A 13,067-nucleotide genomic window follows, 5' to 3' on the forward strand; every position below is an offset into this window, starting at 1 on the left:
AGTGGGGGGAAAAAAGAAGTCCATTGTTTGGAGAAGGAATGTTTTTAAGTATTTACGAAAAAAAGGGTCTTTATTTGATAAAAGTACTCGTTTTGGTACGGCCCTATATATAAATGCAGTATAGAAGTAAAGGTATAAAATAATGTGGGAGGAAACCTTATATTTCAAACGGTGATTTTTTTTGAAGAAGTTTAAAAACTAAAAGTCAAGGAAGAAGTTTAGAAAAGACATCTTAAAAAGGTATGGACTTCAAATGAGAAATTCTCATTTAAACTTACCCAGTGTTCTTGACATCACAGGCAGTGCAGAGCTCAAGACCAAGATTGACACACAATTCCCAATGATCTGTCATGAGAAATCAGAAAGAATATTGGCAGTTAAACAGCAGGGTGATAAATACAATGATCTGTCATGAGAAATCAGAAAGAATATTGGCAGTTAAACAACAGGGTGATAAATACAATGATCTGTCATGAGAAAACAGAAAGAATACTGGGCAGTTAAACAACAGGGCGATGAACACAATCCACTCACATTCTGGGAAGTTCCTGTACATTCGAGTTACCTTTTGTCTTTCGCTAACTTCTTACTGACACTATTCAATATAGAATTTAGAGAAAATAAGAAACTTTTTCTGTAAACATTTAAAGTTCTTATAAGTTCTAGAAGATATTTACAGTACCTGGCACAAATATACAGTTATAGAACACCTAAATTACACCTCAGACAATGTATTTTACATTATTGATTAATGGTGCCAATTTCAAATAAGTTTCCCTGTGAACTAAAAAAAGGATTAATACATCTAATACTTCTGACTCTATTTTTAAAGCCAGACTTCTGCTCAAGATACATAATATCTACTTCTCATATGTTTAACTATTATAAGATTTAATACCAAAAAGCTAGAAAGCCAAAACACTCAAATTCTAGTCATTCATTTTCAATGTAACCTATGCATATCTTTCATATTAAATAAAAGGAGCTGAAAATATTAATTAACATGTATGATCATAAACTAGATGCTAATTATCTCAAGAAGTCATAGCATTTTATAGACAGACAGATAAGATAGATAAAATAACTTCTCCGTTTTAAAAGAGGCTGAAAATATGGAATATACAATAAAAAGAAAAGAAGTCAGCAGCTCTTATTAGTTACTCTTCATTGTCAGCCTCTGGGAATATTCTACAAAGACGTCACTATACAAAATAACAGCCTTTGCTAATTCCGAAGCCAATGACATACTGTAGAAAGTCAAATTAGCCTCAGACTACAAAATGTTTCTGAATAAAACTCTTCCGTCTTGCTTTAATTATTCAAATTTGAAATACTTTGTCTCTACTACTTGTAGCAACCAAGTTCTTCAGATTTCAAACAAGCCCCCCAAGGACAGTTAGTGCAATCAAAGTTACTCATTAGCAATACGTTTTCTTTAGAGGAGAAAGAGTCCTTTCAGAAGCCTTCTACAGCTAGTTAACAAGCTGCAGTTCTGTGTATTTACAAGTGAATGGATGCCGTCCAAATTAAACAGAGCACATCCTTTTCCCACTCATTCAGCATTTTGAAAATCTTCCAGTTTGTGTTTATGCAACTTACAAACAAATACCTATCACGGCAAATAACCATTCAGGGCGATTACTAAATAAAACAGTTCATTTGTCTTGGAAGGCAAAAAGGAGGCAGGGTCACCTAAAGACTTTACCTTACCTTTGTCATAGTTGTGTCATCCTTCTTGGGAATAAAGTTCCCAAAAAATCGGAGGCTATAGAAACCGACAACAGAGGACACCATAAGATAGCTGTGAGAATCAAGGAAAAACTCTCCACAGAATGGCAGTTTCCTCAAGTTCTCAGTAGTCTCCAAAGTCTTAAGGCCCCAAGGAAAAACAAAGCAAAACAAAACAAAACAAAAAGCCACTCGGAGTGCTTGAGGAAGACTGACTTGTTTTTTCTTCCGGGCAAGTGTCTTAGTAAATTACCTCTGTCCCAAAAAACTAGACAGAAAACTTGTTAACAGACCGAATGTTCAGTTAAAGAAAGGATACAAAATCAAAATGATTTCAAGTGCAGCTCCCACAAAACCAAAAGCAGAAAGAGAAGCATTTCCTATTCCAGGTCCCTGAGGGGAAAAAAACACTTTTCAGAATTCAATGACACCATTATATTTGGTTTCCCTAAAATTGTTGTTTCGTAAATATTGGACAGTTGAAATTAGGAATGTTTAATACCCTGGAGTAACATCTAGACTTTCGAAGGACAATAAAACATGTCACTACTGAGTGCACCAACTAATTCCAACCACACTAACAAGTTTAACAAGCTTCAAACATTTCTGATTTATCTCAAATGTAATTTAAGTTACTTATCAAAATGATATGATGCTTGTCGTTAAATCCTGGATATTCTTGGAAGAAATTTTTTTTAAATATAATAGTACAACAGGAATAGAAGATTTAATTATCTGAGCTCTCAGGCAACCTAAAAAAATTATACAATTAAAGTAGGTCAAAAGTATGCTAAGCAGAGAAAGTGAATGTGCACATCCTGTTTCTAAACTTGAAAGTTTCCTTTCCCCAATCTTCCTCGGGAATTCAGACTTCTAAAAGATATAACTTAACTAACACAGATTCTTTAAAATGTAATGCTATAAAACTTTTTCCTAAACATTATACCTATTCTCAAAACATATCTTTACCTAAAACTTAAAAAAACAAACAGAAAAAGTAATATTTATTAATGAGACTAGATAGGCAAAAAAACATTTCTTATTTAAGGAGGAACAATATTTTCAGAGGTTACTGATTAAATGAATTATCTGAATATGAACTACTACTTTACTATCAGTTTTGATTACGTGTAACAGAAATACTAGGATAATTAAGAATGTGTAGTCAGCCTAATAAAAAATAAACCAATAAACAATATCATACATATTATATACACATTCTAATGTAAGCGTAATAGAAAGTTTATTGACCAAGATGGAAAACGTTTTAGAAACATTCCCTGTCTCAAGAGAAGGCCTACAGGCAGGAGTAAGATCATCTAACTTCAGACAGTCATACAAGGAGCCTACAGGTACAAGCCCCTCTCTACTATGCACTAAGGGGATGGTACAGAAATGTACCATGAGGCTTGGGACTTACCCAGTGTGGAGTATGTGAAAATGGGTTAAAAATGGGTAGAAGGCAACACAGTAGGTGATTTCCTGTTCTATCAATGTCAACGAATATCAATCTAAACGAAAGACAAAGACCAGGCTGTAGACAGAGGAGGACTGTTAATTACTGTTGCTGTCTGTCAGTGGAATGGGGCACCTGGAGCAAACAGGGAGGCTCACACTGGTGGACAGACAATGGCAGTAACAGATGGTACAAGGTCATGGAAGGGGGGGTGGGGGGCGGGGGGGACAGTTTAAACTGAGAATATGGCTAAAGGAATTAGCTTTTGAAAGAAGAGAGTATCTTCATCTTGGACTGAAGGGAAGGAATTAAGATAGATATTGGCTTTTTATATGAGAGAAAAGGTACAACATCTGGTTCAGAGAGACAAGTGGTATCAGAAGTCTGGAAGAGCTGAAGTCATTTCTATGAGGGAGGGGAAAGCTGCTGACTTAGAAAAATATAATGAAATGTCAAAACTTAAATGCCACTTTAAGTATCTGAAACTTTACAGAGATACCTAGAAAAAGTATGCCAAATATGGATATTTAGCGGTAACTATCTTATGGAGAATATATTCAAATAGGCTAATTGATGGAATTTAATAAAATCATCAATTTTGAAACAAGAGAGAAAACTAAGTTAATTAATGAAAAGAGTACATCTGACTCTCCTCCAGTAACTGAACATTTTGCCTTAGTTTCATAAAAGGTGTCACTTTTAAAGCATGAGTCCCTACAACCACACATTTGGATGTTTTTCAAACCCAACGAATCCATCTAATAATAAACTCTTTATGTGTCACTATTTCACAGAGTATACATTTTCTTAAAGAATCACAAATATAAATTTCAGCAAAACAAAGATAAACTCTGATACGAAATATAAAAGGAAACTCTATACTTGATAAAAGGCCTGGCCAATCCAAAGTAAGAAATCAGAAACAAAAATCATGGCTTATAAACACTGTTTATGAAGGCTCATTGTATAAACAAATTCAAAGAACTTGAAGAATATACATGCAGAGAAGTGAATGTTTTAATCTACTTATTGAAACACTCAGGGTATCTACACAGAATACTTTTGGAAAAGAAAGGCATTTAAAGCGTTTTACTTTACCCTTGTTCCTTTTGGCATTGCTGTTTCATCAACCAACAGGCAAAGAATATTACAAGCCACCAAGAGGACTGAGATGGACTACAACACAAAAAGTAAGCTATCAGTTCTGAATTTCAAAGACATTAAAATCTAAGTAACCAACCAAATGTATGCTTCAGAATAGAAGAAAAGCAGTCAAGACCAAAATTATACATATAAATCTAAAGTAAACAGACTATCTACAAAGACTCCAGAATAAATTCTAAAAGATTCCACAAATTATTATAATTTCAAAGCTGTGACAAAAGCTAATAACATAGATCCATTTCCTAACTGATTTCAGCAACTGGAAACCCACAACTCAACAGATTTAAAAAGTTAAAATGTTATCAGAACTAATTTAATAATGTAATTTTCATATCCTATCACAGATTATGAAGCAGAGTATCTACAACACCCTGTCTCTTAATTTTCCATTAAACAGAAGAATGAATTTCCTGCTTTCATGAGGAAATAGATAATCTTGAGGACTTTTTAAAAATTACCACTAATTTCTGTTTTGGCTCTATTGAGTTTTTACAAATAAAGGCATAGATGGATTTTAATCCTGTGGAGAGAAAACCAGTTTACTTGAAACCATTTAGCTGAGGGAGTTGCCATATTCAAATGCTAAAGCAAATACAAAATAACTTCTTTCTTTAACTAGGCAAATAGAGTCTTACTGTCTCAATAAGGAGGAGAACCATGACAGCAGGATACACCAAGTTTCTTTCCCATGCTGAAGCCTTTTTTCGTCTCTCTATTAGAAGGAAAAACAAAATACAACAAAAGACTTCAGTAATTTCCAAAAATTCTGTCCAGATTCACATTTTCATTCCTTACTGCTCTACAGTATGTATTATTTTTTCGTAATTTCTTTTTGAAAAAACATAATTTTTAATTTTCCTCTACAAAATACAAAAATCAGAGTTTTAAAATCAGTTTGCTATACTAAACAGCTCAATCCTGTGATGTTTAAATTTTAGCTCTATAAAGACATTTCAATTGTTAATGAAAAATATTGTTAACACACGCTTACTCTGAAAATGCGGAAATATCTGTATTTGATATAGATTTGAATAAATAAAGTAACATGAGTAAAAACCCGTCTAATCCCATATCCCAAAGACAAACACCTCCAGTTTTCTGAAGGCTGGAAGCAAACTTCCACTTCTAGCTCCAAGGGTCTACCTCCTATCACCCAATCCTCATGCCATAAACAACTGGAAAAGATGGATCACACAATTTTTTTAAAAAAACCTGTATGAAGGTTATCAGAGAGCTCCCACGATGACCAAAATTGAGGGGCCAATATTCTGTGAAATAAATTGAACTGAGCCTCTGACTTGCACTACCTTTCCTTGCATGGCATTTTCCATATGCAACTGGCCTGGACCCACAAGTCTGAGAAATCAAGATGAAATCACCGGGTAAAAGAAAACGATGCTAAAACACAGCTTTCAGCAAACTCAAAGAGCCAGGGAGGCAAAAATCAGAGTTTGGAGCCAGCAAGGCAGCCAGAATTTAGGAGTCTATGATCACAGGGAAAAGGAAAGAGGAAAGAACTAAGCCTGACATGCAGCCACTTTGCCCTTCAAGGCATCAGTGGCTCAGAGGCTGAGAAGAGGAACAGAAGGTACTGCCAAGAGGCAGAGATGCGAAACAAAGCTTCATCAGGCTCACGTCTCTTGAGAGGCAGAAACCAGAGTTCAGGATGCACGAAGAAGATGGGGTCATAGACAACAACAAAACAACCATGCTTTTGGTTAGGACCAAGGAAAAGCTATACTCTAGGAGTAAGGCCAAACTGGAAACAGAGCAGCCCTCATAAAGACCAAAACCTAATCTCAAACAATCCAAGTGCAGACCGATTAAACTGACCTGTCCCCACTCCAACTGCCGACCCGAAGCAAAAGGAAATCGTCCCAAAAGAGAAGAAAACATCACCCAGAGTTTCCACAATTTTGCACAAGAAATGTCTGGCATTCAATCAAACATTACCAAGAGAGAGAACAAAGGAAAAAAAAACAATAGAAACACACTTTCAATTGATCCAGATATTGGACTTACCAGAAATAGTCCTTAAAATAGCTGATTAAAATGTTCAGTAAGATAACTGGCAAGATGGCAAATGTCACAATTTGAATCTAGAAAAATAATCAAATGGAAATTCTAGAACTGAAAAATACTGTAACCAAAATTAAGAGTTCAATAGATGTGTTTTTTGAGGAAGATTAGCCCTGAGCTAACATTTGCTGCCAGTCCTCCTCTTTTTGCTGAGGAAGACTGGCCCTGAGCTAACATCCGTGCCCATCTTCCTCTACTTTATACATGGGACGCCTGCCACAGCATAGCTTGACAAGCGGTGAGTATGTCCATGCCCAGAATCCAAACCAGTGAACCCCGAGCTGCCTAAGAGGAGCGTGCGAACTTAACTGCCACGCCACCAGGCCGGCCCCTCAATAGATAATTTTGACAACAATTATGACATAGCTGAAAAGACTGTGAAATCAAAGACAGATCAGTAGAAAATATCACAGAGCAAAGCACATAAATAAAAAAGGAGGGAAAATACAGAAAAGAATATAAGAGTAAAAGGTCTAGCATATCTGTGCCCAGTGTGAGGAAGTGAGAGAGAGCAGGTAGAGGCAAAATTTGAGGAGACAAAGGCCAACAATCTCCCAAATGGATGAAAGACAGTAAGCCACCCACTCATGCAGTGCCACAGTCTCAAGAAGGACAAATGAGAAGAAAACAGAACCTGAGCACACTGCGGTAACACTGCTAAACAAAGACAAAATGAAAATCTGAAAAGCCTTTCCAAAGGGCAACAATGTAACTTTTAACCAGAAACCAGAAGACACTGGAACAATATCTTTACAATGTTAAACTACCAAGTAAGAATTCTAAATTCTGTAAAACTACCCTACAAATGAGAACGTAAAGCCAAAATGTTTTCAGATAAACAAAAATTGAGAGAATTCATTGCCAGCAAACCAGTACTAAATGAAATACTAACAGATGTTTTTCAAGCAGAAGCTAAAGGAACACAGGAAACACAAATCAGGGACATGAAAATTAAAACACCAATGAAAACTATTCCACATCCACTAAATTGGTAAAAACTTAGACGTCCAACACTGTCAATTATTGACAATGATGTGGAGGAACAGGAAGTCTTACTCCTGCCCAGCAGGAATGCAAAATAATACAACTACCGGGGAAAGTGGTTTGCCATTATCTCAAAAAAGCCGTACATGCACATACGCAATGAACTTGTAGGTATGTATCCTGAAAAAACATATGTACCAAGAGATATGTAGAAATGTCTATAGCAATATTATTCATAATAGAAAAAGACTGGAAATATATCAAACATCCATCAACAGCAGGATGAATAAAGTAACTTTAGGCAATATAATGTTGTTTACAAAAATTAAAATGAATGAACATACACGATTTTCAACAACATAATACTGAACTTGCACTCCTGAAGACAGAATTTAACAAAAGGGACCAGATTTACTGTCCAACCTGAAACAAGTAAGAAACAAAAAACACATGTACCTGAAACAACATTTTTCAAGACACTGCACATCTGATCAATGAAGGACAATAATCTCTCAGACATGGGAAACAAACAATGCAAGCCCTGTGTTTGCCCCAGGTTACTGTCTTGAGTTTCCAGGCCATGGTGCAAGGAGGAGGAACCCAAGCAGAGCTCAGCTCAGCCCTTGAGTTGAGGACATGAAATGTGAGTCTGGGGAGACCAAGTCAGCTGGATTTTGCAGAGCAAAGTGCCTGAGAGGAGACTGCTACACAGAGAAAGAACTCCAAGCACCTGTAAAGGGTTACCTTGGAGTCCAGTAGGGTAATGATCAGCTCAGGAATGTGAGGAAACAACCCAAGGCTGAAGAGAGAACCACCCAAAAAAGATTAGAGATAACAGTATCCAATAATCACAAAGGGCCAAGAATAGTGCTGCTCCCACAAGACAGTACCAAAACCTCATAAATCACAGGATAAAGGACTCAGAAGGGTCTTGCCTCAGTAGTGGGGAACACTTCAGCCCTAGATGAAATGCTGCTCTGGTCCAGCCTAACAAGTCTTCAAAGCAAGACCTGATATTATTAAACTCTTTCTAAGTAACTCAACTGTATCCCACTTATAGCAACACAGGTGTCAGCGCCCAATAATGTAAGATTCACAATGTCTACTATCCAATCAAAAATTGCCAGGCATACAAAAAGGCACAGAAACACAACCAACACTGAGGAGAAAAAGTCAATCAATTGAAAATTTCTGAGAGCTAACGTAGATGTTAGAATTAGCAGACAAAAACATTAAAAGTATTATTATAACTGTATTCCATTATTTTCAAAAAGGTGGAGGACATGAATCGAACATGTTAATTAGAGACACAGAAGATATAAAACAGGTCAAAATAGAATGTCTCAAGATAAAAACTGCAGTGTCCAAGAGAAAAATACACTAGATGGGATTAAAGGCAGACTAGACACTCAGAAGAAAAGATTAGTGAATGTGAAGACACAGCAATAGAAACTATCCAATATGAAACACACAGAGAAAAAACCAGGAAAATGAAGGACCATCCCTGAGCTATGGGGCACTGTCAAGTGGGCTAAGTTCACCTTCAGTGGACTCCACACGTAACTGGAGTCCCCGAAAAGGAGGGCACAGAGAGGAGAAGAAAATATATTCAAAGAAGTAATGGCCAAAAATTTTCCAAATTACATAAAAACTATAAATTCCCAGATCCAAGAGACTCAATGAACCCAAAGAATAAGAAACACAAAGAAAACTACTCTGAGGCACATCAAAATCAAATTGTTCAAAATCAGTGATAAAAATCAGTGATAAAAAAAAAGTGTTCAAAATCAGGACATTTTAAAAACAGAGAAAAAAGACATACTAAAAGATAAGGATGACAGAAGATTAGCTGTCAGGAAATAAGGCACGTGAAAGACAGTGGAGCAACATCTTTGAACATCATCATCTGAAGTCATTTTGCACACATACGAAACAAACAAAAAAATGAGAATATATGCTTATCCTCTCCCCAAACTAAAAGACAGTCCTTATCAATGGCTTTGAACAGACCGAAAGCTTATAACATAAGCTAAAGATTTCAAAAATTTTTGAATGTTTCAGACTATAGTAAAGTCTTTAATAAGAAACCAAGACTAATACACAAGTCAAGAAAAAAATTTACAATACCTAATTTTGTCTTAAGAGTCTTTACATTTTCAAGTTCTTGTTCCAACTCCATTACATTATATTCCACCGCTGAAGACATTCCTATCGAAAGCAAAAATATTTTAGAAGTATAACAACAGAAACCCTACCAGCAGAGAACAGGTAGCCTCACATTTAACTAAAATATAAAATAACACATTACAAATCCTGATCATTAAGAATAAAAACAAATGCTGCTGCAATTCACAGAAAAGTATACCCGTTTCAGGGGCTGGCCCCGTGGCCGAGTGGTTAAGTTCGCGCGCTCCGCTGCAGGCGGCCCAGTGTTTCGTTGGTTCGAATCCTGGGCACGGACATGGCACTGCTCATCAAACCACGCTGAGGCAGCGTCCCACATACCACAACTAGAAGAACCCACAATGAAGAATATACAACTATGTACCAGGGGCTTTGGGGAGAAAAAGGAAAAAAAAATAAAATCTTTAAAAAAAAAAAAAAGTATACCCGTTTCTTCACCACTTAAAACTTCCAAGTTCCTGCTGATTAAACACCATATGTTTCCTAGAAAATGTCTTACTTTGGTAAAAGCCCTATTTAATCTATTATTAATCTTTATTAATTACAAAAGTTTCATGCACTTCTTATAGAAAGTGAAAAAAATCAAGATCTCCTCTTTTCCGTCCCTCCTCCCTCAAGTGGCAATTGTTAACAGCTTGGTTGATGCTTTCACACCTTTCTTCATATTCATGTACATATTCCCACATACATATATATATCACATATATGGTTTTTATTAAACATTTTGTAAGAATGGTTCAAATTATTTTACTACTTGCTTTCCTAGTCAATGATACATCCACATTGACAGATAGTGCCAACTCTTTAACAGCTGAATGATATTCCATGGTATGGATGTACTTCAATTTTATTCAGAATTATTCCATTTATTAATATTCAGGTTTTCCTCAATTTTTTTGCCACTATAAACAATGTTGCAATAAACATTTTAGTATACACATCCACGACATCCTGGTTCCCATAGAACAGATTCCCAAAATTCAGATTGCTGAGGTAAACAGTAAGTCTTGACAGTTTTAAGAGATATTTAAAGGTTATTTCCCCAAAAATATTATAATTTATTATAAGAAATTATTGTAATAATTTACATTTCTATCAATAGCTTTTGAAAGTACTTTCCAATATCTTCTCTAGTACTGATGATTATAACTCCTGAATTTTTCCCAAATATGAGTAAAAAATGTTTTCCTATTCTTAGTTTAACATGTATTTCCCTAAACTTGGTTAAGCATCTTTTCATATGTTTATTTATCACATGGATTTTCTCTATTCCTATTTTCTGCTTGTTTCTCTAATATTCTATTTGTATATCTCCATATTCTATTTTATCTGTTAAATTCTGAAATGGATAAATTTAAACCCCCCACTACAACTGTACTTTGACTGATCAAGCTCTCTCAGTTTTCAAGAGTTTTTCCATTATGTGTTTGTATTCGTCTGCTAAGTTTTTTGGGTTCCCATAAGACTGTTACACCTTCCTTATGAATCATACCTTTTATCATTACATAATGACCCTCTTTGTCTTTGATGCTTTTCAACTTCAATATTGTTTTGTGGACATTAAGTTCTACTTTTTTTGGTTTTTCCCTGTTTTACTTACTTACATATGAGACAAAAAAAGATTAAAATTAAAGGGATATATATATATATATATATCAGCTAAATCTTATTTGAGGTTTCACTTCTATCAGTTAGAGTTCATTGGTTATAAGCAACTGAAAGTGACTCTGACTAGTTAAAAAGAAAAGGAATTCCTGAGAGAGACGGCATCAGCAGGAAACCTTCCAGGAAAGAAAGGAGAGAAACGAGGCAGTCGGGAGCTCCAAGTGGCAGCCACAGAGGGACAGTCTCCTCCCAGTGTCACAGCTGGGATGAATCAGTCTTAACTATTTTCAGTCTTTATATCACTATGATCAAGAATAGAATTCCAGGGAGCAAGTGTCCTAATGGCCTAGCTTGGAGCCACAGGTCAATTCCTTGGCTGGGGGAGGCAGAGAACTTTGACAAGCAGTTCTACAGACCTGACTGAATAGGGGGAAACAGCAAGGCCAAATCAGGTGCTTTACTAGAAGAAAAGCAATAGGTGCTTGTAGCAAAAATTATAAATATGTGTTGAATACCCCAATCTGATAGGCTCTGTTCTTTAACAGTGGAATTCAGCCCATTTACATTTAGTAAAATACAGTATTTGCTTCCCTTGTATTTCTTGATTTTCTAGCTTTAGGTGTTAACTATTACCTTCCTACTACGGAAGATGAGGATTTAAGTCTGTAAGCCACACATCTTTTCATTCCTCCCTTTTCCCAGTATGGTCACACTGGTAATTTTGGTTGGATCAATATTCAAAGTCTACATTACTACAACAGAAATTCGATTCACTGCTTACTCAAGGAATAAACGATAATTAGCTTTCCTTTCTTCCATAACATTCTTCTTCCCACCTCTAGAATTAGTCATTTTTTTCATATGCTTAGTTTTCTACGGACTTATCACTAGTTCAAAGCCAAACTTTCCTCCCAAATGTCTCTATTTTCTCCTGGTTTTCAAATTCTTTTTTTCTTTTTTATCTCCCCAAATCCCCCCTGGTACATAGTTGTATATCTTAGTTGCAGGTCCTTCTAGTTGTGGCATGTGGGACGCCGCCTCAATGTGGCCTGATGAGTGGTGCCATGTCTGCGCCCAGGATCGGAACCAGCGAAACTCTGGGCCGCCGCAGCAGAGCTCGTGAACTTAACCACTCGGCCACGGGGCCGGCCCCTCAAATTCTTCAGTAATACTATCCACTTGATTTTCCTGACGAATTTCCTCCTGCAGTGCATGGGCCTGCCCCAGCCTGGACTCGCTGCTCTCTATGCCTAACAGCACTGTCGCCCTGGAGACCCCCTTCTCTTCTCTCCTGGGGGCACCCCTTCTTTCCCGGGTAGCCACGTCTTTTCTTTCTTGGTTATTCCTCTACTTAAGTGGTGCATGTCCTCCAGTAGCTTGCTAAGAAAAGGTGAATGGGAGGTAATTTTTTTGACTACACAAGTCTGAATATTTTACCTTTGCTCTCAAAGTTTGGTTAAATATAGAAATCCACATCAAAACTACACATCCTTCTGAATTGTGAAGTCATTGCTCCACTGTCTTCCAGCTTTTAGTGCTGATTTTGAGATGTCTGACACTCTTCTTCTCCCTGTCCCTTTGGGTATGAACTCCTCATTCTCCCTATGGGCCGTGAAGGACCTCTGTCCCCACTGCTCCTGGGGAGAGTCATTTCCATGTATTATGTTGGGCATTAGGTGAGCCCTTTCAATCTCCAAATTCATGTCCTTCAGATCAGAGTAACTATCTTCATTTTGTCATTTCCTCCATCCCATTTTTTCTCCTCTCCCCATTTGGAATTCCTATTAGTTAGATATTAGATCTCCTGAATTGGTTCTCTAATATTCTTAAATCTTTTCCCCTATTTTTGTCTTTTTGACCTATTTTC

The 13,067-nt window shown here is 36.5% G+C and overlaps 1 protein-coding gene across 2 annotated transcripts in view; it reads right to left on the reverse strand.

Moving 5' to 3' along the window:
- LMBR1 (limb development membrane protein 1) overlaps positions 1-13,067 on the reverse strand; it is a 145,828-nt gene that overhangs the window by 26,322 nt on the left and 106,439 nt on the right. For both annotated transcript variants that reach the window (XM_046668846.1, XM_046668845.1), the window contains exons 10-15: positions 9,539-9,619; positions 4,984-5,060; positions 4,283-4,360; positions 2,048-2,121; positions 1,711-1,801; positions 279-345 (exon numbers count right to left, since the gene is read on the reverse strand). In XM_046668846.1, coding sequence (XP_046524802.1) covers positions 279-345; positions 1,711-1,801; positions 2,048-2,121; positions 4,283-4,360; positions 4,984-5,060; positions 9,539-9,619 — 468 coding nt within the window. The remainder of the gene's footprint in view (positions 1-278; positions 346-1,710; positions 1,802-2,047; positions 2,122-4,282; positions 4,361-4,983; positions 5,061-9,538; positions 9,620-13,067) is intronic.

Source organism: Equus quagga, chromosome 8 (genome assembly GCF_021613505.1).
Source record: "Equus quagga isolate Etosha38 chromosome 8, UCLA_HA_Equagga_1.0, whole genome shotgun sequence".
In the NCBI taxonomy this organism is placed as follows: Eukaryota; Metazoa; Chordata; class Mammalia; order Perissodactyla; family Equidae; genus Equus; species Equus quagga.